Genomic DNA, 27,710 nt, shown 5'->3' with positions numbered 1-27,710 from the left:
TACCATAGGTAATGATGAAGTCTAATACTAAAAAAAAAAAAGAAAAGAAAATCTTCCTCAGCGTTAAATTACACAATTATTTAAGCATGTCAGAAATAACCATGCAAAGACCTATTTTTATCATAAGAGCCCGTCTTAACCAGTTGAAAAATTGCCCTTGCGATCAATTCTATTTTATAAACAAAAGGTGCTGACCTTTGGCATCACAAAGGAAATGGAATCCTCACTTAAAGTGCTTTACTAATGACCCGGAACACTTGCTTCTGAGGTAATGATATTATAATGTTTATAATGAGACTTTATAAAGGCAAAAAGATTAGGAAGGCCATTCTAAACACATTTCAGATCCACAAGGCTTTTTTTTTCCCTCCCCCCTGCTTGCTAACTGGCTTGGAAATGAGTCATAGGAAAATCTTCTCAGAGGGTGAACTTGCACCTTACATTTCTGGTGACTCAGGAAAGGACCTGTGTTTGACTGTCATATCAAAAGCACACCGCTTCACAGAGCAAATCTCTTAAAAAACCATTAATTGTTTTTACATTTCACCGTTTATTGACAGGAACACAGTTCCAAACTTAGTTTACATACATAGTAGTACACAGAGGAAGACAAGAACAAACTGGGTTAATATCTGCTATTAGAGGGTTGTGCTTCTGTCTCAGTGGGACCGTTTATTGATCTACCACTTGATGACAACCAGCACTTAAGCATTTTAGCATTTTAGCCCTTTTTCCTTTTATACCGGAAATTTTATAATGGAAGGATGACTGATCTCAACCCCAACAAAAATCAATCAATTTCATTCTCAGATTTTTAAGGCAAGCTGCATTCACTACTAACCAACCTCCATCTAAAGTAGTCACATGCACCCCTTCACTGTCAATGCTGTGGACTCCATTGAAAACTTGAAAAAAAATCTGATACTTTGAGTTGGGATGTAAATCACCAATGACAGTATAGTTTACATCGGCCTCAATCCTCAGAGATTTGTTTTCAGCGGAGGTGTTCCAGGAGAGAAGGTAATATTCAACATCTCCTTGCAAATCTTGCAAAGCTGGGAAAGAAAAAATAATAATGAAAATATAGTTGGAATTATACAGGAGATGATCAGAAGATTTCTGTTAAAAGGAAAACTGTACTTTCCTATCAACAGTATTTTTTCCCATAGTAAATAAGGTTTATGTTATTAATGTTTATTCAAAACCACTACAATATTCTTCATTAATTGTCCAGCACCAAGAAAAATAAACATTTTTCCATGCTTGCCCAAAAGACTAACGAACTAATTTCAATATCCCGACTTATAATAGATGACATATTTCTCTATGACTAGCCCCATTGAAATGGACAGGGTCAGCTATACAATAAAGTACCAATTAATTGGTATGTGTCCTGGTAAAAGATAGAAGAGCTAAAATATCAACATCATACTTGTGAATACTAGCAAGCCTGCCGGGAAAAGCAACAACATCATTAAATGTTAAATGGAAACACTTAATTTCAGATTTAATAAATAAATCTAATAAATTTAAATAAATTTGGTGCCAGAAGTTCATAGTGAATGGTGTGATTCTGCTTCCATTTTCAATAAAGTCTGTGGAGTAGGAGCAGGACTTAATATCTATACACCAGTCACTTAGAGTATATTTTTCCTCTATCAAAAGATACCAAAAATACCAAAAATACCCCAAAAGTGATTTTAAAAATAAATAGTGTAAAAGCAAGGAACACTTGAAGCAATAAAGAATCATTAATTTACTTAATGTAACATAGATAGCAATGAAATATGATGGGGAAATAAGATTTTCAAATAATGAATGACCCTCTCTTCATGTTTAACCTTTACATTCACAAACAGACATCTAGGAAATTCCTTAAGTATGAATGAAAATAAAACTAGATTGCATTACCTACATCTAGAAGGTCAGAGGTACAGATTACTAAGGTAATGAAACTTCAGTGAGCTGCTTCAGATCTATTAGGTTTGTCAGTTTTTATAAGCATGCTTACTTCAGGCATGCAATTATAAAACAAAGAACCTTTATTTGTTGAGATTCACCAGCCAGTCCTTACAAAATCACTTGTGGATAAGTCAAGAAAAATTTCCCCACTGCTGCAATGGCAGACTTTGTTGAAGATTTAGCTAGTTTCTTTCTAAGGAGCAAAGTATGCAAGAGGAAAGAGAGAAAGCAACATCTTCTCATTCTGAAGGAATGTAAAAAATCCTTAAAATTATGAACATATACTAGGATTTCATATAGAAACCTCACAGGCTTAAATTATTTTTCTCTTCATTCCACTGAAACAGTATAGTAAATAGCATTATAGTAGGAAAAAAAAAATAGGATGCATGCTCTTTCCAAGTTTTTTACTGCCCTTTAAGGGGCAGTTAGCCATATAATAAATCAAGACAAGTGTTGTGCTTCCTGTGAGGGCAATGCAGATCAACATAACTGATGACAGGTGAATATCTAATTACTGGAACACACACTAAGCATACTTACTTGGTTTTGACCATGCCACCTCAATGGCAGTATGATTAAGAGCGCGTGCAGTCAGGCTGCTTCCCTTCACTGGAAAACCTGCTAGTGTAGTAGCACTCACTTTCTCACCGGATGTATATCCCACCTCATTGTGTACTATGAGTTTATACTCATAGGTGGTGTACCTAAGGCATTTTTTAAATAGTTAAAAGAAAACTATATAAAAATTCCAGACAAAACATTTGCTGTTGCCATGCCAGTTATATCAAACAGCTTGTGGGGGGTTTTTTCCTCCAAAGTATAATTATACTATTTCAGCCCATGAAGAATCTGCTGGAAATATTTCAGCAACACTAACATGGTAACAAAAATAAAATAAAATATGTTATTTCTTCTTGTTACAGTCTCTGAGATGCTGGGAGATTATAGCTCAATTCAAGATGTAATTACAACACTGGCAAACTGCCAAATTTTGGATCTGAATTTAATCAAATGAGGCTTTTCCCTCTCTTTTGGGAAACTCATTTATTTTAACTTCCTTTTAGCTTGCTCTCCAAACACCACCTGCAGTCCTGCAACAGGAATCCTGTAACAAAGTGACTACGAATGCAACCCCAGTTCATACAGTAATTTCCCTCAAAACTGTATTCCAACATATACTGGATATGCAAGGAGACTGGTTAGAATCCAAACATGTATTTCATAGAGCAGATAACTATCATTCCATACTTCCTTCAACCATTCAAAAGAGACATCAATATATTTTTAGAAAAAGATATTACACTTTTAAGCTATTTATACTATTAAAGAAGCAACTAAAAAGATACAATATAAGTCTATAATCAAAAAAAAAAAAGGGGGTCATCTAGTCCAAATTTTTATTTTAGTGATACCACCATGAAAAACATTTATGCCAATGTGAGAGCATACCATACCATGAATGCACAGTCTTTGGTGACTGTAGTGAAAAACTATGTGATCTCTGGGCATTATTTTATGTTACTTTACTGTGACACACTGTATAACAAAGATACTGGGCCAGGCTTTAAAAAGAGCTCACTTAAATAACTTTGCACACTTAAATAATTGGCCAGAGCTGAGTTTTAAGAGCCCTCTTTAAGAAGAACAACAGTTGATAGGTGCCAAGCTCTTTAAAAATTCACTGAAGGACCTAAGATCAGCTGTTCAGAAAGACGATCAGAAACTTGTGGTGCTGAAGATTTCTGAATCTCTGGATTAGTATCTGAAAACACTGTATTCTAATTATTCTCTGTATTATTTCAGTCACTTGTATATACTTGTACGCATTGTCACATTACATTTCCAGTAAAAATAAAGATGGGATCTAGATTACAAACAACAAAAATAAAAACATTTTTAGATCTGAGGTTTTAGTTTATAAATAAAGTAGCTATCTGCAGAATTTGGATCAAGATCTAGGTTTAGATTTCAAATAGCCTCAAAAGTCAGGGATATTTAAATCTGAGATTTAAGTATATCTAACTGAGAACAGTTGGAATTCTTGCGGGCCAGATTCAGCTGGTGAGTTATTCACACAAGTCTTATTAAATGGGAAACATGAATATGCGTCTGAGAAGTAGAATTCATCCATCCACCATCCTCAGTAACGCAGGCAAACACAAACACACACAGGGCAAAATACAAGCAGAGAGATACTCTGCTTTCATTGAAATCACTGGAAGTTTTCCTAGGCTTTCACTCAGGGTAACACCACCACGATAACCTCAGGCCCATTCAGTGTTTTTTCTTATGGATTTTACAATACTTTTCAACGGATTCGAGGAACTGAGGAAACATAGTTAAGTAACTTGCTCAAAATCACACAGTAAGTGAGCTGCCTCACAAGAATCAGATTTTAAATCTCATCTTTGCTGAGTAACTTAACATTGGATGGATGAGTGTGGCACAAGCCCTGGTCACTGCATAAGTGGGGACGTTAAAATGGAGCTAGGGTGTGCTTCACCTTCCTATCTCCCATCCCCTTCTCCCCCTTGCACCGTACACCTTCCCTGCACCAGCTCCAGCTCCAGCTCTGGTTCTGGTAGCATGACAGAGGGGTGGCAGCATCATGTGGCCAGTGCTTCACAGCTGCTAGAGGAGATGTCACCTCCTTTTTTACAGATGAAAGCTGGTGGATTTTTGGCTGCACACACAAATTCACAGCAAAATGAGGAGACATCTTCCCCAGCAACAGCAAACCTCCAGCTGCACTGCCATTGCTGCTGTGCCCTCCCTGCTGCCAGAGCCAGAGCAGGGAAGGTACAAGGTGTAAGAGGGCACCGTGCTGGCCATTTACACCTGTCTTTGCCAATTTTCTGCTTTTGTCATGATGTCACTTGTATTTTACTGCAGACTACTGAGTAATTAATTCGGAGCTGCTAAAATTGTCATACGTGACTTGACTGAATTTTGAAATATCAAGGAAAACATTTTGACAATGAAAAAAAAAACACATAAGGATTAAAATTAATAATCTAACACCAAATCATAATCTACCCAATCCAGGATGACTCAGCCTGTAGCTATGGCTGAAGTATCAACATAATGGGGAACTATACACAGACAACTGAATATTTGGCTGTATGAACTAGTCAAAACTCAAAATCCACTAAAATACTCATTTTCATTTGTGTCTTCATAACAAGATACTATGTGCAAGATTTAAGAGTGACACAATAATAATAAACCCCTGCATGTTCGAATGATTATTGCCAAAGATGAGGACAGAAAATATTTAATTACATAATTAATATGTTCACAACATAAAGACATAAGGAACACTTTGAACTATTGAACGTGCACTATACAAAATGCCAGCATTTGTTTTTATAGTTTTTGTAATCTCACCTGCTAAGACCCTTATCTTCATAAAACCACTGAGTTCCTGAGTAAATATTGTGCCACAGATTTAAATCTTCAGGGGGATTTGATGCAAGTGGTTGCTGGATTTTACGTCTCAGGAGCTCATATCTAACACAAAAGACGAGCAGAACACCGGGATTATCTCAACTAATGTTATTACACAAATATCTCTTTTTTTTTTAAAGCCATGCGTTATTTTGTTTTTACAGCTGTAAACTTTCTCTCAGTGATAAACCCTGAAACACTAAAAAAGAATATTTAAAACATTCAATTACTTAAACACATACTTTGAAAATGGATAATGGGTAGAGTACTTTTATTTGAAAGAAAGAATCAGAGTTTTTTAATAATTTACAAATATTCAGCTTCTGGAAATCTGTGAAAAACTGCTCAGAACAGCCTGATAAGAGAATCTCATACAGACTTGACTAATATAATTTGACATGCACAACTGTTTCAGCATAGCACAATTTAATGTATCCATTTTACAAATATATTAAAATAACACAAAGCATCATTGTTCCTGTTACACTGTCAGCAGCAAGCTACAGCTGTGTTTAGCTGTAAATAAATGAGTAACATGCAGGTGTGACACAAATGTGACACACTAGTCACACCTATAAGCATCTATAAGCATGCCAACATCATATGTGCATTTAAGATGTGTGCTATAATTATATTATCCTGAAAGGCCAGAATTAGTTTGTATCGCTTTCATTTTGAGGAAAAAGTTGTGTGCCTATCATTATGTTTTTTTTACACGTTGGAAACTGTAGGCCTGATAACACCCATCTTCATCAAATCAGTCCTGAAACTGCCTGATTCAGACAGTGGGTTTTTCCCCATTTTTATATCCCTTACTTGTTGATTTCTTTTGTAGAAAAGTCCTATAGGATTTAATGGCAATAAAACCAACGGGTTTCTATATAAATTATAGATAATACTTTCTACATTCTCAAGCCATTCTATAGAATTTAATAGAGTTAAATTGAAGTAATAAATTTCTATAGGTTGATTTAAAATCATCTACTAGGATTACTATTCTCTATTAAATTCTATAGAACTGTTACAATATAGTTTTGTCTCACTACAGTTTGTTATAGAATTTTATTTTGTGAGCCACTATATATTTATAATTTTCCTACTGCTATGGTACTGTTATGACTTTTCTTTCTTTCAGTATCTTTTGATGACTAGTTTCACATTTTTCTCCATCTACAATCAGTCTTCAATATTTTTATGCCCCAAATTAGGCTTCTAAATACATATTTATGCATCTAAATATAAAAATGCCTTGATTTTCAGAAGTGCTAAGCACTAGGGGTGTGCAAAATGGGTTGTATTCGATTCAGATTCAACCTCAATTAGGGACACTGATTCGATTAATTGATTCGGATCCCTGTCCTGATTCAATTCAGTTGAATCCGAATCTGAAGATTCAATGCTGATTCAGAGAATCAGCGATTCGGCCATAGACACAGCTTTAAATATTTTTTCTACATACCTTGAGGTACCAGGTGTGGTTTGTGAACACTGTGATGCTGGGGTGGATGGAGTGTCCCACAGGAGCACGGGGCGGGGGGGAGGAGGGTCCCCCCATGTTCAGCAGAGAACCTGGAAATGGACCAGAAGGACTTCTGGTCCACTTCCAGGTCTGCGGCAGGGCACGTGGGGGACCTCCTCCACACCCCCTCTGGCTCAGCAGTCAGCCTCAGGGGGACCCTGGGTGTCCCTCCAGACCCAGGAGGCACCAGATGCTGAGCCAGGAGGAGGGGCATTTGCTCCTGGTGGACCCAGAAGTGGGCCAGAAGTGCTTCTGGTTCACTTCTGGGTCCACTGCCAAGTGCGCAGAAGAACCCCTGTGCTCCCATGGGACACTCAATCCACCCCAGCATCTCAGCATTCATGAGTCACCTGGTACCTTGAGGCGTGTAGAAAAAACATTTAAAGCTGTGTCTATATCTGAATTATCACATCTTTCCGAATCTCTCTGAATCAATTTGGAGGGTTCCGATTAAATTAAAAGAGATTAAAGGGTCTCCTGATTCAGTTCAGACTTAGAGATTCGGCCACTGAATCTGGCTGAATCTCTGCCATATTGAATCAGCGACTGAAGCTCTGCACAACCCTACTGAGCATGTGCACATCCCCCTTAAATGTAACTGAAAAACTCGTGCACTGGTTTTTTTTGCAAATCAGGCCATATTTATGAAGATGATGTAAGATCTGTTTTACTGTATGAACAGATCAAAAGTCACTTTTGAACATGCCTCCCTCTATGCTGAAGGCTTTTTTCCAGTGCTTTGTGTGTGAATGCTCAGAAGCTTCAGACTTGAGAGCAATCCTAGAAAATGTGAGTGTAGCAATTCTTTGGCAAGCTTAACTGGTCTGGATTAATTTTATTTGTAATATTTGATGCAGTGAGGAAATGGTGGAAGATGTGATTCCATGTATGGGCCTTTGGAATTGGTACTTAGGGTCTCATCTTTGGCACCAGATTGGACTATTTTGCATTTTCACAGAAGCACAAAGCAGGTAGGAAGCTGCCTTAAATGGGCAGCTGAGAATTCCTCTTGACATAAGGGAATCTATGGCACAGAGCTAGCATAGGTGACTTTCAGCCAGCTTCCCCCCGCATTGTTGTCTCTTTGTACCAAACACAAATTTAACACAGCTGAGAATTGATGCTGTATCCTATAAACAATTTCTTTTTCACTTTATTTCAAGCATTTTTGATAGTGTTGATTATACAAGGCCTGATCCTTAGGCTGATCCTTAACATGAATGCTTTACAGTAACTATAAAGCTGGTCCTATAAAGCTGGTCAGGTTGTATTAATATTCAGAATACAGTCAAGCTGCTGGATTCCTGGAAGTGGGTCTACCCTTACCTGGATAATTTCCATATTAGATTTCTTTATTTTATAATCAAAGATTATGCTGACATCCTATTCACCTTTAAAGCAGTTGATTCTTAAGCATTTAGTTAGTTAGGGAATCTTTATAGGAGGATGCCATGTAGTGGGACTCTTTACACTCCTTGACATGTTTGTTTCAGCCTGTATTGTATTATGCTAGTAAAAAGTTGGAATCATTGTGGCAAATAGTAGGGACATTGAAGCCAGTATCTTTTTTCGTGTTTTCAGCCTGGAGCTCTCTAAATTCAAGCTGTTTACTTGGAACTCAGTCCACAAGAGGACTTATGGGTCATAATGCTGAGGATTGCAGTGCCAAGCTCTTTAGGTATTTTGTTGTCTGATGAAATTAGGAATCTCGGCTTCTCCTCAACCAGTGAAGAGGAATGGGATTTGCAACAACCAGTGCACTGAGTTAAGATAGCCAATAGAAAATGAATAGGAAAAGAGGGCATCTTAAATTCTGCATTTCTCAGGTGACTAGAACTCAGGATTTCTGGGGGATGGGGGAGCGGAGTGGTTGCCTCCGCTTTGGGATTCAGAGTCCTGAAAACTCTGGAGGTAGGTGTCTAAGCCCATTGTTTCAAAAGGAACTAGTTCCTCTTTTTTATTGAATAGCTCAGTAACTAGAGCACTCACCCAAAATATACAAGATATTTCTTTCAACCCATAGTTCTCACTTCCTCAGAGAGTGCCATAACTATCATACTACAGGGTATTCTTTGATGAGAGGACACTCTCATTTCTTCCTTTTTAATCTATTTCACTTTCCATGCAGTAATTAAATATTTTGGGGATACAGAGAGAGAGAAATCATAGGGCCAAGCGTAAGTCTTGGTTTATGTGGGAACATCATCTTTGAATCCCAAGCATCATCACACTGCATGTTGGTATCATTTTTTGTTGTTGTTGTCAAAGGGTTTTTCTGTGTTTAGAGACAGAGATAGCTCCAGAGTTTGCAGTTTATGTGAAGATGTTTAAGATTCATTCTAGGCTGAATGACGATTCATTCTAGGTATGAAGGTGAAGATTCATTCTAGATATGTCACACATTTCAAAGGCATCCATCACTATAGTATCTTGCAGATTAACCTGATCAATTAAGTGATAAAAATTAATTGAGTTATAATTTCAGGAAAATGTTCTGGTGACTTCACAGCCCAAGAACAATTCTCAAATCAGCGGTTTATCAAAGTCAACAGAACCCAAAGGCAGAATATTAAAACTTTATTAGGTACAGTCCTGGCGTATTTTATCCAAGGTAATTCATGAACAAGCCATAAGAAATATCAAAACCTTTTTGAATATTGGGTGGTGGTAGAGTGTAAATTACCCCCACTGGCAGCTGCTGCTATAGCTCTGCTTGCTACAGACTTCTTGCTCCATCATGCTGTACTGAGCAGCTGCTTCAGTAGTTGTTCTGGTTGGGGGCAGCATGACACAACATGAAGGAAATGAAGTTTGCAGATGTAGGTCATATTGAATTATTTCAATCATCTCTGGTAAAATAGTCATGTTGTCAACTTTAGGGGTCCACAGATTGCTTTTCAAAGGTTTAAAATCTCATTAGACAATAGCTTTTATTCAGCCCTAGTGTGCCCTAATTAAGCACTGAGAAAGAACAGGCAGGATGCTGTGGTGTCACAGTACATGCCTGCAGATGTATGCGAGATGTAAAATATTGCATAATTCCATGCATCAAAGAGAACCATCAACAAATATTTATTGATTGTGGGATTATAATTCCATGGAGGAGTTTTCCTGTTGTTTCAAGGTATGAAAGTAAAGGATGTCAATTTGGCACTCCTATTTTATATACAGCAACACATGTATTCAAGAACCAAATCCTGCACCTACCACTATCCAGCCAGGACCATCCGAGGAGTACTCTTCCACAGCTTTAGGCTACTTTTTCTGACTCACCTGCTTCTGTCTTACCCCTGCCTTAAAGCTTGCATGACTGACTTGTTTTTCCATTCCACCCTCATCAACAATCTATTTAATTTTACCATGTAACAGATATCAAACACAAAATAACGGAAAGATCAATTCTGAAACACACTAATTCTCATCAATATAAAATTGTCCCTTGAACTAACCTAAATAGGATAATAGGGGCTTCTTGAGTTTATCCTTAATGGGATTTCTCCTATTTCTTCCTCTGATGCTTGTGGGATTTGCTCTCTGAACTCACCAACAAAAAGTGGCAGGTCCTTTAGCCCACAATCTATATTTTTGTTGATAGCTCTCTATATCCCAACATGGACTGAAAGCTCAGGGTCATATATGCTGGTACCTGGTGCCTGAACTGGTTTCTTACCTTCTGCTGCCTAATTATAACTGTTATGAAGGAACCCTTTGTTTACCATGTTCTATCAGATGAATTTCCAGTGTTCAGAGAGAAACCCTGTACAAATTAGAGCTGACTTTAGACAGCATTTACTTACCATATTTACTCAAGTCCAAGACATGTTTTCCCCCACCCCTATTAAACTTGGGGAAAAAGAAACCTTGCCTTCCATTCCAGTAGTGCTGGGGCAGGTGACTCCTGCAGCTCTGGCTCTGGCTTTGGCTTCCGTTTGAGGCAAATCATGCAGTGAGCAGCATGGAGAAACAAGGGAACAACTGTAGCTGTTGCTGCAGCTGTGGCTGTGACCCTGACCTGAGGCCAGAGCTGCCATCACCACTGCTGCCTAGCCAGGGCCTGAGCAATAGGGTTGTGTGAAATAGCAGCGTTCCACTTCCACATCTGTTTCAACATTTGGACAGTACAGTGTTTCATTTCGAGTTTTGTTTAATTTTGAAAACACTGTTCTGTTCCAGTTCATCAAAATGGTTTCGCTATTTTGATGCTGTTTTGACGTTTTGATCAGGCTGGGGAAGGGAACCCAGCCCAGTTCAGTTACCCTTCCCAGCACTCCACCAGGCTTCAAGCCACTGGGAATCCAGCCCGGTGCAGGCAGATGCACACTGCACCCGCCTGCACTGGCCTGGCTTCCCAGTGGCTTGAAGCCCAGTGCAGGCAGGCAGGGCACAGCCTGCCTGCACTGGGCTGGGTTTCCACTGCTTGAAGCCTGGAGGTCTGAGCTCCATGGGGCTGGTGGAGCCAGTCAGAACCCAGCCCAGTGTTGGGAGGAAGGCAGAGCCAAAGCTGCACTCTGATTGGCTCCTCCAGCCCCAGGGAGTGGAGTCTGGTGGCGGAGATGGGGAGAGCCAGGGCTGCACTCTCTGCCAGGCTCAGCCACATGGGGCTGCCCTGGCTCTCCCCTGCCTCCCACCACCTGGCTGAGCTGAGACTTTGAAACTCAAAACTTTTCAAAACTTTCAAAACATTTTGTGTGGCTTTGTTTCATTTTGAGGCTATTTTGAAGCCCTTTGTTTCATTTCAATTTTGCTGTTTTGAGCTCGAAACGAGTCGAAAAAGCATCAAAACAAAACAACTGGCAACATTTCACACAGCCCTACTGAGCAACCATGTGCTTTGTGTGCTGGGGCAGAGTCAGAGCTGGAGCCACCCCATGGGATAAGTTGTGGGAGGGTGGGGGGGCAGGAAGAGGCAGCAGGCAGAGAGGGCACATAGTAGGGGAGGACAGGTGGGAGGGGATCAGGCATGAGAGATGGCTAGTGGCATAGGGGTAGGCAAGGAGGCAACAGTTAGTGAGCAGGATGCCTTCCCCTCCCCTACCACTGCTTTCCTCCCCTGCTGCTTCTTTTACCACCATGGGGAGGATGGGGAGTTTAAGATAGTCCTCCAATAATTAGGTTCTATACATGGAAAATTATAAGTGTGTGTTAATTTTTCCATGTATAGAATCTAATTGCTGGAGGGTCATCTTAAATTTAAACTCATTTTAGATTTGAGTAAATATGGTAAAATGGTTTGTCCTGTGAGTTCAGTGAATGTTATTGGCCTGCCAGGCTTGCCTATAATTTATTCATGAGGCCTGAACCCCAAAGAGGGTTTTTCACAGGACCAGTGGAAATGGGGCAACATGACATAGAGTAGACCCTTACCCTGCCATGCTTTCTTGGCTAAATTGACATAGGAGGGAAGAGCCTTTGGTTTCAGCTGTAAAATAAGGTTAAATTAGAAGTTGAAATGATATCGAAGCCATGAATTATCAGATAAATAGAACTGCACTTCCAGCACATGCAGAAATCCTGTAAGAATACATATCTACAGTGTTACCAGTTTACAAAGTTGCATGCTTCTATACCTTACCTCAAGTGTGGTCCATTGGGCCTAGAGGGTGGTTGCCAAGAAACAGCAATAAATGAATCACTTATTGGAATCACAGACAAAGGGCGAACACCTAAAGGAATTGTTGGATGTGTAGTCACATGTGTAGGTAAGCTCTCTGTGCAGCCTCCCAGGAAACCATCACCTACAGAACAAGCTACTATAGTGACTGAGTAGTTTGTATAAGGGATCAGGTTGGTCACCAAGTAATTTAGCACTGATGAAGTGTCACTGATAATGGTAATTCGCGGGTCAGGCATGTGAATTTCATAGTTCAGTATTTCTCCATTCTGTATAAGAGGAGGTTCCCAAGACACCTGAGAAAAGATAATAATTTTTACTGTCAGAACCACTGGCAGGATTAAAATGCATGCCCCGGTGATAATAAGGCATTCTGTTTCAACTTCTGGAAAGAAAAGTTAATCTAGAAGTTGTATTACAAGGATTTTTTTAAGAAAACAAAACGGTGTATTATGAAAACAGCAGCAGTCATAAGAAATGAGGAATTATATGTTGAGATATAGACAGAGATATGAAAATAAATATACACAAGGAAATATCAGAACAATCTAATTTTACCCTGCACCTTAAATCTAAGAATGCAGTTTCTACTCAACAGGTTAGAAAGCAACTGCTGTCTCTGACCTTTCTATCAGAGCCTCCTGCAAATTCTCCAGTTAAGTCTATTTCACGCAGCAGGTTGAGTGGCCTCAAGCGATTCCCTATGCCCATGAAAACTGAAGACAAACATATGTATCCATAGCCAGGATTAAGTATGGTTTCATATCTGGTCATTTACATTGCTTATCCATTCTTGGGGAGCCTATACTTTGCATACATCTTTAGTCATAATTGGGGAAACTGAGAGAGAGTATCCTTAGGATACCTCTAAAAGGAGCACAAGATTTCGGAGACAGATTCAATTTTCTGTAAGGCCACAGGCTTCATAGGAGACCTCAGGCCAGTGGCATAACTGGGTTGGGGTGACTGGCTAGCTGCCCTGGATATGGAGTTTGTGGGGGAAGGGTGGGTTGGGAAAAAAATGGCTACCAGTGCTGCTGCACAATTTTGCCAGCAACAGCAGCAACAACCAGAAGTTGCTGTTGCCACTGTGTGTGTGTGGCAGATGCTTTTGGCTCCCAGCAGAGTCATTATACTTCTGCCTTGGGCAAATCCTTTAATAGGTTTTGAAAGCTACAAACAGCAAAGGCACAACTCAAAGGCACCTCATACCAACTGATATAGAAAGTAAGTTAGAAGTCTAATTTACATTCAATTTTAATGGGTGTGAGGTGACAATATATTATTTTGCCTTTGAAAATCTACTCCTTAGTCTTTCTATGTCTTGATTCATTTCCTCACCAGGAAAATAGGGATAATAGTACTTCCTGGCCTCTTAGAGTGGAGTAGATAAGTACGCTAAAGACTCTGAAGTCTTATAGTAATGGTAGTCCAGTAATGGCATGTTTATTATCTCAGATAAATGTTTGTCTTGCAACGTGCTGGTGAATGTGTTCTACAGTCTGCTAGTGGCAGAGGAAAAAGGAACTCTTTTGCATTACACTATAGTATTGGCAAGAGTACTTAATTGTACCTACCAAGCCACACCAAGAAAAAGTTTATGAAAATAAGTGATATAAGGAATTATATAATACACATTTTAGTTTATTTTTCTATAATAAATTACAATATAGGTATCATGCAAATAAAATGTATTGTTTCTGTTTTAAAAGTAGGGTTGCCAAATTATTTTAAAAATTGATCGTGATTAGTTGAGTGATTAACAACATTAGTTGTAATTAATCACAATTTTAATCACACAGCTAAAAACTCAAAATTATGTGCAGAGAAGCTCAAAATTATGTAAAATTATTCAGGTACTTTGTATGGTTGGGGGTGGGTGTGAGGTGTGTGACGGGGGAGGAATTTGTGAAGGTGTGAGGGGCTGTGGGTTTATGAGTGGGGTTTGGAGCCCTGGGAGAGGGGGTTCCCACAGGGGGGCCTGGAGCCCAGGGTGGGGGAGCCCCTGCTTACCCTGGCAGGATGTGGGGTACTGTGGGTCAGGAGTAAGGAGTGTGGCTTGTGAGTGAGGGGTAGGGGTGTGGCACAGGCATATCACTGCCTCCCCCGCACAATCATATTACCACTCCCGCCACAGATGTCCTCTTTTTTGAAACTGGAAATATGGTAACCCTATAGAAATGCAGCCCAGCAGCATCTAAATCAGTGCCCAGTAGGTAAGTCTGTGGAAGAGAAGGGGTGAGGGAGGGGACAGGGAGGCAAATCAAGGTCCCCACAATGAGGGAGGGAGTGGGGTATGGGCAGGGGATGGGGTGAATGGGACCCTGGAGCTGGGACAGATCATGGGATGGAGTGGCAGGAGACTTGTCTTGCCCAGAGGTAGGGGGGGCAGCTTCCCACTGCTGTGTGCACTCCTGAAAAGGCATGGGGGGTATGTGGTCCCCAGATTTGTTCATGGAGTGAAGGCAGGCTGCCCACTGTGGGTTGGGGTTCTGCACCTGTGCCTTTGCCCCAGGAACCTGTGATAGAGTTTGCCCCAGTAGCAGGAAGCTCCCAGGGGCAGGGAGCTATCCCCCACCCCCTGGTGGATGGCTGACCGGGAGCAGATTTCACTCCCAGTAAGGCATCTACATGAGCTCTATGTCACCTTTACTAATACCAAGTAAATTTGCTATTTGCATTTGCAAGTAGCAAATTTACTCGGTACTAGGGAAGTTTACTGTGAAGTAAGCATGCTCACATGCAGATACACATGATTTCTTCATAGTAAACTATGTTAATACAAAGTTAAGTGTCTTTTGTAGATATGCCCAGTATGTATGGGGACACTATGAGGGGACACCCTCTTAAAATAGGAAGTTGTCTTAAAATGGTCCACTTGTATCAATTTTTCTTCATTTTTAGTATGTGTCAGAAGGGTGGGGAAAGGTGTCACCACTTGACTTTGAATACCTGGCTTCTGTGCTGTACAACTATTCAATAACGTATGTACAGCACTATGTAACACTACACTGAAGGAGGGGAAGTTAAAATCTCCTGCAGTAAAACAGCATCTCCTCTGAAACGTCAATATGTGAATGCCACAACAACAGTTTTTTATGACGAAAAACTTGAAAGAACTCAGTTATCATACTGATGTAGAGACAATGTGCTTGATGTTGTATAAAAAAGGAGTGAGATACTAAGCTTATGAAGTTTATAATAGGTATCTTGGGGGCTGAGGTGGTGTGGGCACTAAGGTACACACTTAACAGCCCAGAGACTGCAAGTTTGAGGCCATAACAGAAGCACTCACAGTGCAGTCTTATTAAATTCTGCTAAAACACCTTGCCATGCAAGGACACAAGTAAGGAAAGTAGGTGTCTTCTCCTATAATGGCACTTTGTGAACTCTGGCAGCAAACAGAAGTCTTAATCTCCACCTGGAGCAGTTTTCTTGAGGAACAGATACAGAGCCCTAGCAGCAGAGGCAGAGAATGTTCTGTTGGTGGAAAAGGCCAGGCCAGTCATCCCAGAGGTTGGGAAGATCGAGACCACTACCACCAAGAGGAAGCAATGGGCAGTGGTGGTTGGGAACTCACTTCTGCAGGGGATGGAGACATCCATCTGCCAGCCTGACCTATTGTCTTTGGAGCACTGCTACTTGCCCAAAGCCCAGATCCAAAATGTCATGGAAGGATTACCAAGAGTCACCCAGGCCTCTGACTACTACTCCATGCTGCTCATCTATGTGGGTACCAATGATACTGCCAGGGGTGATTGTGAACAGATAAAATGTGATTACAAAGCTCTGGGTGCAAGGGTGAAGCAGCCGGGGCTCCAGTGTTGTTCTCCATAATCATTTGGTCAAGGGGAAGGACCCTAGCAGAACCTTCAAAACAATGCATGGCTAAGCAGGTGGTGTTGCCAGAAATGCTTTGGCTTTTTTAAGCACAGAATGTTGTTTGAAAAAGAAGGATTGCTAGGAAGAGATGGGATTCACCTGATGAAGAGAGGGAAGGGCATCATCACAGGCAGGCTCACTAACTTAATGAGGAGGGCTTTAAACTAGGTTTGCCAGAAGATGGAGACCAAAGCCCTGAGGAAAATGGGGAAGTGGGTGACCTGGAAGAGCACAAGAAGGAGGGGGCAACAAAGGAGGCCTTCTCATTCTTCTAGAGAAAGCAGGGCAAGTTACCACAGGTGTCTCTACATGAATGTGTGGAGCCTGGGAAACATGTAGGATTTGGAAGTCCTAGCACAGTTACAGGACTATGAAGTAATTGGAATAACAGAAATGTGATGGGATAGCTTGCAAGAATGGAGTACTGTCATGGATGGGTACAAACTATTCAGGAAGGACAGGCAGGGGAGAAGAGGAGGAGTTGCGCTTTATTTAAAAGAGTTTGACGATTGCTCAGAACTCTAGTATGAAACTGGAGATAACCCTGTGCAAAGTCTCTGGGTTACAGTCAGAGGGGAGACTAAAAAGAATGACATCATGGTGGGTGTCTGCTATATACCACCAAACCAGCAGGATGAGGCTTTCTTCAAACAGCTAGTGGAACTTTCCCGTTGACAGGCCCTGGTTCTCATGGGGGACTTCAATCACCTTGACGTCTGCTGGTAGGACAATACAGCAGTGAAAAGGCAATCCACGAAATTTTTGGAGAGTGTTGGAGGTACCAAGTGTTGCAGAGGCCAGCTAGGGACTGTGCTTTTTTTGATCTGCTGCTCACAAACAGGGAAGAATTGGTGGGGAACATAGAAGTGGATGATAACTTGGGCAGCAGTGACCATGTGATAAATGAGTTCAGGATCCTGGGAAAAGGAAAAAAGGAGACCAGTAGAGTAAGGACCCTGGACTTCAGAAAAGCATGAATGAACCACTCTGACATGCAGAAAGACTAGCAAGTACGGTAGAAGCCTAGCTTGGCTTAGCAGGGAACTCTTCAGTGAGCTAAAACACAAAAAGGAGTGGAAGGAGTAGCATGAGCGACTGGTGCATCCTGAGTCTGGGGGGCACCAGATCACCAACATGGGGGTTCCCCAGTGGCTGATCTCCAGCCCGGCGGAAGGGGGGGGGTTGTCCCCCAGCAGCCAATTGCCGAGCCAGTGGTTTCACAGCTGGCACTTCCAGGGGATGCACAGCCGATCTCAGGGGGAATCACTGTCCTGAATTGATTTGGCCAAATCTGATTCAAAGATTTGGCCACCACCAAATTGGCTGAATCTCCAAATTGAACAGGCTCCATCCTCTGCCCATTCTCCCAGTCCCGTCAATGGCTGCCTCACCCAGCCCCAGCATCCCAGTACTTAAAAAAAAAAAAAAAAAAGGCCCTAGGCTCACCAGGTCCTGCTGAGGGGGGAGGGGGTAGCAATCCCCACTGCTCCCCACTGCCCCATGCTGCATGGGTGGGGGGAACTCTTCCACAAGCCCCCAGAGGCCCTGACAGGCACTGCAGCAGCCAGTGAATGAGGGGCTTTTTTGTTTTTTGTTTTTTTAAGTGCTGGGATGGTGGCACCGGACGGCGCAGCCATTGGTGGAGCTGGGAGAGCAGGTGGGGGTCGGGTGCTCAGGGGGGCTGGGGGAGCAAGCAGGGGATGAGGCCTGGAGGTAGCCCCCCCATGGTCCCCTCTCCACTCAATAAAGTGAAAGACTGCAAACCAAACTCTACTAGTCAGCAGCATGAAAATAAAATAGGGCGTGCTGCAAACCCATATTCCTTCTGCCTAGGCATGGGCCTCTCTGAGCTTTGTGGATTTAGTGTTTTAGTAAGACTTATTTAAATGTGAGATGCTGTTTATGGACATTGGAGACCTGATCTGGTTTTAGGTTCAGACATCATCTGGAAAGAATAGAGAAGAGATATACAGTCGATTTTCACTTCAGACAAACTTTTCTCTGTTTTATATAGTTGCAAATCTATACAGTAGTGAGAAGTCAAGGTCAAGTGACTGATTGGTCAATGCAATGTAAATAGAGCTGGTAGAGCTATGCTGGTTAAAACATTTGTGATATTACTGGACCTCCTCTCCACTTAATTTGAATCTGCCAAGATTTGAGGTCAGAGCTTGGCAAAGCATAAAAAGCATAAGATCTCACTATACAGGCTGTGTTGGAAGTAGTAGCAGTTTGTTCATTGATTTGAAACTCAGCATTGAGACCATGAAAGAGGGTGCCCATGAGGAAGAGAAAATAAGGTAACTACTGGGAGAGATTAACGGATTCAGCATAATGACTCTGGAAGCTGTCATTTAAAGATCAAAGCACCTTATTTTCTCCGCCACAAAATTTAAAGAGACAGAAATTAGCCATTTTCCCCCCATTAAACAGTTATAACCTTGGAAAGCTTTTCTTTTTGACAGTAGTTGGAACCTTTCAATTTGATTCTGAACAGTGTTTCAAGAGTAGGCAAACAGATAACTTTTACTGGATCTGGTCGGTTATTATACTTTTAGTACTTCCATTTTTACACTTCCAATAGTATGATAACAAAGAGAAATGAGTTTCAGTGATCGGCAAGAGGCAATAGAGTTCACAGGGAAACAGCCTATTCCTGGAAATTCCATTATATTTCTCTATTCATGTACAATGATTTACATGTATAAATTTATTTTGAAGAAAAAATATTTAATTGCCTTAGTGTTGTGTGTATCCGGCAATCCTTCTGTGTACAAATTCTTTTCAACTTCTATTTGAGCTATATAAATGGGAAGGTAGTAGGGCCATGCCTATGACTGCTCATTCAAATGCTTTGAGAAGAACTTGTGTGTAAATATAATTAATATTTCTTTATGAACCTATGTAATGAGTACAGAGAACAATATCTTTACATGGTATTGCTAAATCCAAAGAGAAATGCTGATGAAGCTCTGGTGAGTTCTTTTGCAGGTCAGCCTATCATATGATCTGCACCAAATGAGCAAGCTGTGTAAGAAGTCACAAACCTAAAATGCAGGAAAACCTCAGGTGTGCAAGCTGAAGTTGCTCCTAGGGGTGTTACAGTATCTTAACCTGCTCAAGCAGCACTTATGTAGCAAATAAACCAAGGTCTCACTGACCTTAGCAAAACTGCAAGGTAATCTCACACAAGGATTGATTACTTTTAAGCAATTTCCTCTTTCTAAAACTGATACAGCACAAGAATGAACTAGACCCATTGGTTCCCCTTTCCAGTCCAATATGAAGCCTGTTGTTTTTGTTAAATTTCCTTTTCCATTCAAATCACAGGGCCTACCTACCAGGATGACTGAGACTCTCAAAATGCATTTCTTAAGTCACAGGTGCTCTTCAAAGCCCTCTTGGGCAGTTTGCCTCTGAAGCATTTTGAGAACAAAGCAGTACTGGAGCTTTCAGAGAAAAAGGAGGTGGGGTCAGAGAAACTACAGAAAGAGACATTGGTGTTATGTGATGCTAATGTTATGACCTGACTGGCACTCATTTACTTTCTACTCATTTACATGACTTTTTTCATGCCTTTTCCTATTAGCCAGTTTAAGAATAATGGTAGGTTAAGAGTTCCACTGCTCCATTTTCTGTTTCTTGTGAGTTAATGGAGAGTAGAACTGAGTTAACAGAGCTTAATTATTGACCATTTTCTTTGTTTAGCTTTCTATATGTAATTTAGTGGCTGGTCTGAAAAGCAGCCAACTAAAAGGTTTAATATAATGGGGTAAGGAAAATGGGACCTTCTTCAAGGAAGGGATACAGAGTGCATTTCTAAGCCCCTCCTAAAGTTGCCTTAAGTTTTAGCTGCTCTCAGCCTGCAGAGGTATGCAGCAATGGGGTTGAGATGGAAGAAACTGAGAATTAACTTTACACAGGAAAATAATGAACAAGAACTAAAAGATGAGTTAAAAAGCCTATGTCACTTCCTCATTCATTACAAGGGTAGAAACATACATGGGACAACAATTTTTCATTCCTTGGTCAAGGTCACAAAAGGGAAAAAGAAAACCAAACTACTGGCAGATGCTAAGGGACCACCTACCAAACCCCCTCCCCACAAAAAAAAATAAACAACACTAGATTTTTAGTAGGTCAGCACAGAATATATATAAATAAGACACCAGATGACATCACAACAATTTATTATTTTTCTCCTTCCATATAAGGCATCTGAAATTTAATTTGAATGTAAGGACAATTACATTTTAGGGCTGTGTGAAGCTTCAGTCGCTGATTTGATTTGACTGAAATTTGGCGTGATTCGGTGAGTGAATCTCTGAATCCAAATCAAATCACAAGACCCTTTAATCTCTCTGAATCAAATCGGCACCCTCTGGATCAGTTTGGAAAGAGTTCAATTTGGATATAGACACAACTTTAAATGATTTTTCTACGTACTTCTAGGTAGCAGGTGGATTGTCAACACTGCGATACTGGGGCAGATAGAGTGTGGGGGGCTTCCCAGCACACTTGGCAGCAGACCTAGAAATGGACCAGAAGCACTTCCAGTCCACTTCTGGGTCCACCAGGGATCGTGCTTGTTTTAACTATGTGGAGCAAACCGAAGTTAACCTAACATGAACTAGGTAGCATGGCACGGAGTTCTCTCTCGCCAGAAGTGGCACAACTTTGAGAAGCTCAGAGGGTACTTAACATGAGTTAACAAGCTTTAGCAGGTGGGCAGTCACATTTTAGGTGCCTTTAGTATGAGCTAGGTATAACATGTAACTTCACTTGAAGTAGAGGAGTCTGGTCAGCACATCAAGGCTTCAATCAGTGCGTCATCTCAATAACTTCTAGTAGCCACAGCCCATAGTTGTGATTAAGGCTGGCCTCCTCAGACAGAAACCCCAACACGGTAGTAGAAAAAGAACTTGCCTTCTATACATTAAATGGGACAGTCTAGTGCAGGAGGATGTAATTTACCATTACAGTAGATCTGGCTCAATGTACCCAGCCACATAATTCTTTTTTTATACAGAGAACTCCCTAAAATAATTATTCACTGAGTAAACCAACCTGCTTCTCCAGTTATTCAACACAGCTACACTCCCCAATGTCATATCAGTGTGAAGTGTGAGATTGAGGCGGCATAGCAATTGCAGCCCTCCCAAGAAAAAGAATCAATTTCCTTTCTGCTTTTGTATGTTAGGGTATAGCAAATCTTGTGTAACAGGAATAATGTTCATGGCATTGGAATATACTAAATAAATGGCTTTTGCAGTTGTTGAATGCCTCTGCTTCACTTTGGCATTTAATCAGCCACAAAAGCAGTTTATTGCTCAGTATACTCCACTACCATGAACATTATCAATTCAGAAAATATTAAAAAATAACATGCAGGTGTCACAGAAATGGGAGGCATAAATATTATCTGCATCTTTACATTTTCTGCTGTGCATATGAAGGCAAACTGAGTGATTTTGATACAAGGCCATTCGGATTAAAATTAAATATAAAAGGACCACACATGGAATCAGGAATGTTTATGTTGAGACAGTGACCTGCCGTGTTGATATTTTTCCTTCTTGCAGAGTGAAAGCTTAGGTCTAAGAAAATAAGCTGTATACTCCAGTGAGTACTATGCTAGAGCGCTTTGAATTCTTTACATCACAAAATCATTTATATTGATTCTATGACTAAAAGGAATGGAAATATGTTTCTCTTTATAATAAATTCTCCCTTTTTTTGGTTTAAGTAAATATTTGTGCTCATGGTTTAGGGATTGGTTGCACTGACAGCTGAAAGCCTCTATTGATTCTCTTGCCTGGCTTGCTGAAGGAGCCTCTCAATGTAATCTTTCCCACAGCGTCCTTCCAATACCTTCAGCTCTAACCTGGAAGGACAGCTCTCTCTAGGGCAAGAGGTAATTAAAGTCTCATGCTGGCTATCTCCTGAAGAGATTGCTTATTTTCTGCTCTTCACATAAGAGTTGCCATCATAGCTATTTAATATGACAAGTGCATTATACAGTGCAAGCAGTTTCCATGAATTTGTTCTGAGCACTTAAGCAGATGTTATATTCATGATGGTTTCATGGCATGTTTTTCTAGAGAGTTAGTGCACACCTCACTCAGACTCTAGAAGGAGTTTGATGTTTACCAATAAAAAGCCATCCAAACCAAATTCATGCTACCTCCATATTCAATTCTCCATTCAGAATAAATTTCAGTAATTAAGAAACCATTACTGTGCCAGCCTCCACAGTCTACCTAGAAGTAAAATAAACATGGTTCTGGGATGAGGAACTGCAAACAATTTGTAGGCCAGTTCTCAGAGACCACCCAAACACTAAACTGCAGAGTACAGAAAGAAGGCAAGAGGATCAGTTACTACTTGCAAATGCAACTCTTTTCTTCTCCATTGACTGGACATGACCCTTACCACCTATACATGAAGAGTCAAGTAGAAGGAAATCATCTGTGCTTCAGGAGGATTCTGCAGCCCGCCCTTGTGCAGGCCACTGGAGATAATGCCACCTAGGAGAAATTTCCATCAAAAAATTACAATCTTTGCATTCTCCTTTGCCTGAAGAAGGGTGAGTATGCCCAAAAGCTTTCAAATAAAGATTTTTTTTTGCAAATATCTAGTTGGTCTAATAAAAGGTATTACCTCTACTATGAGTTTTGATTACTTTTTCCCATCCACATTCAGGCAAAGGGGACCAAAGAGCAAACTAGTGTTCTTTGTGGAAACAACAAATGTTTCATTATGCTATTATTGAACTTAATTATTCAATTGTATTTCATTTCTTTTGAAGATACTGCTATTACACTTTTCCATCATTATAGCTACAACTTTGTGCCTAAAGATCCAAAGTATTGTTCCAGCTAAGGTATGCCCTACATACTATATTAAACTCAACAAGGTAGTCTTGTCATTTGTTTACAGAATACTTCTTTTACCTTGAAGATATGATACTTGCCCAGTTCAACAGAACTTAGTAAAACAGAAACAGAAGACTGTGTCCAGAGGATTTTCATCAGAGTACTAGTACAATATAAGAATATTCAGATGGATGTAGGTAAATATTTTATAAACACATGCAAATGTTCAGGTGAAGGTGCATTTGGAAAGATATATACCTAGAGAGCTTTCAACTTGCTCAATGAAATTAAATAACATTTCATTGGAAAATGTTAAAAATAATTAGACCTACTCCATTTGGGATTATGATTTGAGCTCAGGTACAGGGAAAAACAACATGAAGTCATGACTTGAAATGAACCTACATCCCTCCCTGAAATGGAAGACCCAACAGTGTAGACGTTAAAAAGCTGTGAACACTAATGAGAAATTGGGAAACAAGAAATAAGCATCTGAACCACTGAGACAGCAAAATGTAAAAAAAAAAAAAAAAAGAAAGAAAGAAAAGACAAAAAGGATTTATTATGTTGAAACTGATATTTTATGGAATAAAATGTAGCAGTGTGCTGCCAGATTCCTGAGTCTCAGAAGAGATTAGTGAAGTAATTTACTCTCAGGAAGAGTAGATCCCTTAAATGTTGGGCTCGACACAGAGGAAAATACAAGTATAAATGAACAAATATCCTGAATTACTTAAAAAATAATCCAATACAAAAATAAAAACTAATTTGTTAATTTGATTTTTTTAAAGTAAGGCTAGAGCATTAATAGCACACAGAAGAGAAGTTTTGTGCTTAAATGTTGCATTAAAGATAAACACTGATTTCTTTTCCTGCTCAAAGAGACTTGAACTCAATGTGAGTTCTGAACTTAAGTCTAGATATGTTTAATTTACTTGCTGGTCTATTTAATTCAGCGCTATTGTTTAATTCTTTTGGAAAATACATTTAAAAAGGGTTGCTGTAAATTGTTAGATGTTAAAAGATGTATCTACAAAAGTTCACAGTAAAGAGATGCTTGTTACCAACAGAAACAGAGTTACCTGAAAGTATATAAGCAAGAAGCCCCAATAGACAGATTAGCAATATTTCACAATTGCTTGTGGTCAGTCATTATAACCACTGTACTCATATGCTGAATTCACTATTAACATGGATGTAACATACAATTCCATAAGTATTAAAACATAGCTTAAAGAGATCACTTTGTTTAAAAATGAATAACTCTTGTCAAACCTTCAAATTGTGCTGAACAATACAAAATTAGATTATTGCTTCAATTAATATTCTAAAACTATTCATACTGCCTAAGTAACATCATTTTATATTTATCTTTTGAAAATACAGTTTATACTGAAAAAATAATAAATCTAACAGATGAACTTCAGTCTTATGCAAATGTCCTTTGTTTTGTGCTCTGGTGAGCAAGCTACTGTACCAATACTTTTGGCATTAGTACAAGCCTGAATCCATGGAAGCATGTGTGTATTTACACAAAAGAGGCTTCTAAGCTACAAAAATCCCTCTTGTTTGGTTACACTAATTTCCCTTGAATGAAGTTTGTATGCAAGCCAAAACAATGGTAGTTATCCTGTCCTCTAGAGCTCATTCCCAACTGAATGATGTGAATAATTGAAAACTTCCTAGGTAGTCCTGTAAGACATTATTTCCTAAATCAGCAGAGTGATGATGCTGTTTTTACTTCATTAGCCATTTAAAAAAAAAAATAATTTCAAAGAAGTATTTTAATATTTATAAAAAGTATTGTATCATTCATTAGCATGTTAAGAATTTGTTTTAATTATTCATTTAATTATTTCTCCTTTTTTTGGTTTATTTTGGTCTGACTGCATAGTTAAGGCTAAATACTCCATTGTGATGGTCCAAATGTTTCAGGTGTGTGATAAAAACAGAAGTGCCTCAATAGAGTGTGCAGGGAGAGAAAGAGAGAGGAAATCCGAAGCTGTATCTAAAATGGTTTTGAATTAGAGGCCAGACATGAGTTATTTACTTATCCCTAGAGCAGTGAAATCTGTTAACTCAGCCAGCAGATCTCTCTGTCAAATTCATAGTAGTTACAAGGAAAATATATTAAAAAAATCATGAGACAAAACAGACTCAGCCTACCTGAGCCAAATCTGGTCCTAATATTTCCACCTCAGGTGGTTGAACCCCTGCAGGTCTCGATGGTCTGGTGGTTACTTCTGACCAAGCACTGCTGTTAGTGCCTCCATTATGGGTGCTCACCAATATTCTGTATTCATACTTCTTCCAAGGGCTCAGGGAAGCACTCTGGTCAATGTAGTTCTTGGAATGATTCAGAGGCAGAGTCACAAGAGTAGACACTTGTCCTGTTCCTTTAGTCCTCCTTTCTATAGTAAAGTTTTCCACCAAACCATTTGGGTGAACTGGGTGTTGCCATGATATGACCACAGATGTGGGTGTATCAGAATACAAGTCTGGAGCAGGGATGTCTTCAGGTGAGTCTGAGAAAGTCTGTATAGCTGGGGCCTTGGGTGAAAGAGAGCATCCTTTAGAGGTGCAGCCTTCCACTTGAAAATGATAGACTGTATAAGGACGCAAGTGGTATATTGTGCAATTAGAGCTTGTTCCTGGCACTTTAGTGTACAGCTGGCCATTTTGGTAAATGTTATAATGGGTAATATTGCCATTTCTCTTCAATGGATGTTGCCAGATGATGGTCACTGCCCTAGATGTAACATTCAATACAAGTGGTGGATCAATGGGACCAGGGCCTATAATTAAAAGGGGGGGGGAAAAGTGATTAAAAAAACCTCCCAAATTCTCTTATTGATGAAACTCAGAATTATCAACTTGTATTTACAAAATGAATCCATATTTCAAATTATGACAGTGTGACAGGGGGCAAGCTACAGGCAGAGTCTTAAGTTGACCTGCCCACCTGTCTACGTAGGGCAGGCCACCCAGTCTCGCCTGCCACAACTTCATTATTATGATAAACTGGTAGTAAATGTGGGACACTGCCCTCAACATGTCCCAGTGCCAGGGGGCACTATCCACAGCTGCATACTTCCTCTACACTGTGACCCATGCCTCACAGATGGCATCCAAAATGTAATCATATCCCAACTCCTAACTCCAGCCTCTCTCATTGGGCTCTGTGCCCCTCACTCATACTGGGCTCCTTGCCTCTCACACACTCTGGGATCCTTGCCTCTCACACACTCTGGGATCCTTGCCTCTCACTAGGCTCCACACCACTTGCTAGGCTCCATGCCCTTTCCCAAACTCTGGGTTCCTTGCCCGTCATTTGCTCTGGGCACCTTGCCCCATTCTGGACCTCCTTTGGCCCTGCTGACCTCCTTGCCAGGTTACCCACTGAGATTTTGGGGGCTGGGGTTATGAGGCACCCCTCCTCACCTTTCCATGGGGAGGTAACTGGCTTGGCACTTCTTTGGGGCCATCCTGCCACAAACAGCCCCACCAGGCACCCATCACCAGCAGGGCACAGTTTCAGGTCATGCCTAAGACCAATGAGGCCGCCTCCATCCCCATAGCCTCACCCTCACCTCCAAAGTGTTCCAGGAGCGGCTTAATTCAATGTTGCCTTTTTGGCTGCTCACCACAGACTGCTACCTCTCTGGCCTATGTTTGAAAATGGCCACCCTTATCAGGCACCTGGTGGCTGCCTGCTCCTGCCCTTAAAGTGGCAGGCACCAAAGGTGTGCTGCCACAGAGAGAAATCCAAATTCACTTATTATTTTATTTCCCTTCAAACTGTAGGGCCAGTGCTAACTACAGTAAAAGCCGTGTTATCTGGCACTTCATTAACTGGCATGCTCTATTAACTGGCATGTCGGTCAACACAGCAAAAGCGAATCTGGAAGACCACTTCAGGCCATGAGTCCCACTTTGGGCCACATCAAATTTATTGATAAATTAATAAAGTTAACATGTAATCCAATATGACTGGAAGGGATTGTTCTCTCTAGGTTGTACAGGGGAGGGGCAGAAGGGGTGGTGCAGTGCCTGTCCCCCAGCACACTGATGCACCAGACGCAGCAGGAAGCAGGCAAAGATGCCTCTCAGGTAACCAGCATATTTGGTTATCCAGCACCCCCCATTCCCTATGGGTGCCGGATAACAGAGCTTTTGCTATAGTTAAACAATTGTGCAGAGTGCATCTGTATATCTTATCAGTGATACTTTGTTTTTAAAAAGCAACCAAGAAAAATTCAACAAAAAATAACATTGCAGTGCTCTTATGTTGAATGCTGTTCTACTAGAAAAAAATGGAAGGAGATGTAGCAGTTTAGACCTGCAGCTCCAGTTTTTGTTGATATTTTTCTAGAGCACCAGCTACTAATTACAACCAATAACACAGTCATAA

General features: G+C 40.5%; 1 protein-coding gene across 1 annotated transcript in view; it reads right to left on the bottom strand.

Annotated features, from left to right (window-relative positions):
• Positions 1-27,710, bottom strand: part of USH2A (usherin) — a 653,616-nt gene that overhangs the window by 190,315 nt on the left and 435,591 nt on the right. The window contains exons 40-44 of the mRNA XM_090031530.1: positions 25,466-26,094; positions 12,504-12,838; positions 5,353-5,475; positions 2,506-2,669; positions 846-1,055 (exon numbers count right to left, since the gene is read on the bottom strand). Coding sequence (XP_089887656.1) covers positions 846-1,055; positions 2,506-2,669; positions 5,353-5,475; positions 12,504-12,838; positions 25,466-26,094 — 1,461 coding nt within the window. The remainder of the gene's footprint in view (positions 1-845; positions 1,056-2,505; positions 2,670-5,352; positions 5,476-12,503; positions 12,839-25,465; positions 26,095-27,710) is intronic.

This window comes from Crocodylus siamensis, chromosome 1, assembly GCF_052110815.1.
Source record: "Crocodylus siamensis isolate JL-2025a chromosome 1, ASM5211081v1, whole genome shotgun sequence".
In the NCBI taxonomy this organism is placed as follows: Eukaryota; Metazoa; Chordata; order Crocodylia; family Crocodylidae; genus Crocodylus; species Crocodylus siamensis.
Note: the sequence above shows the minus strand (reverse complement) of the source record. Positions and strands in the feature narration are given on the sequence as shown.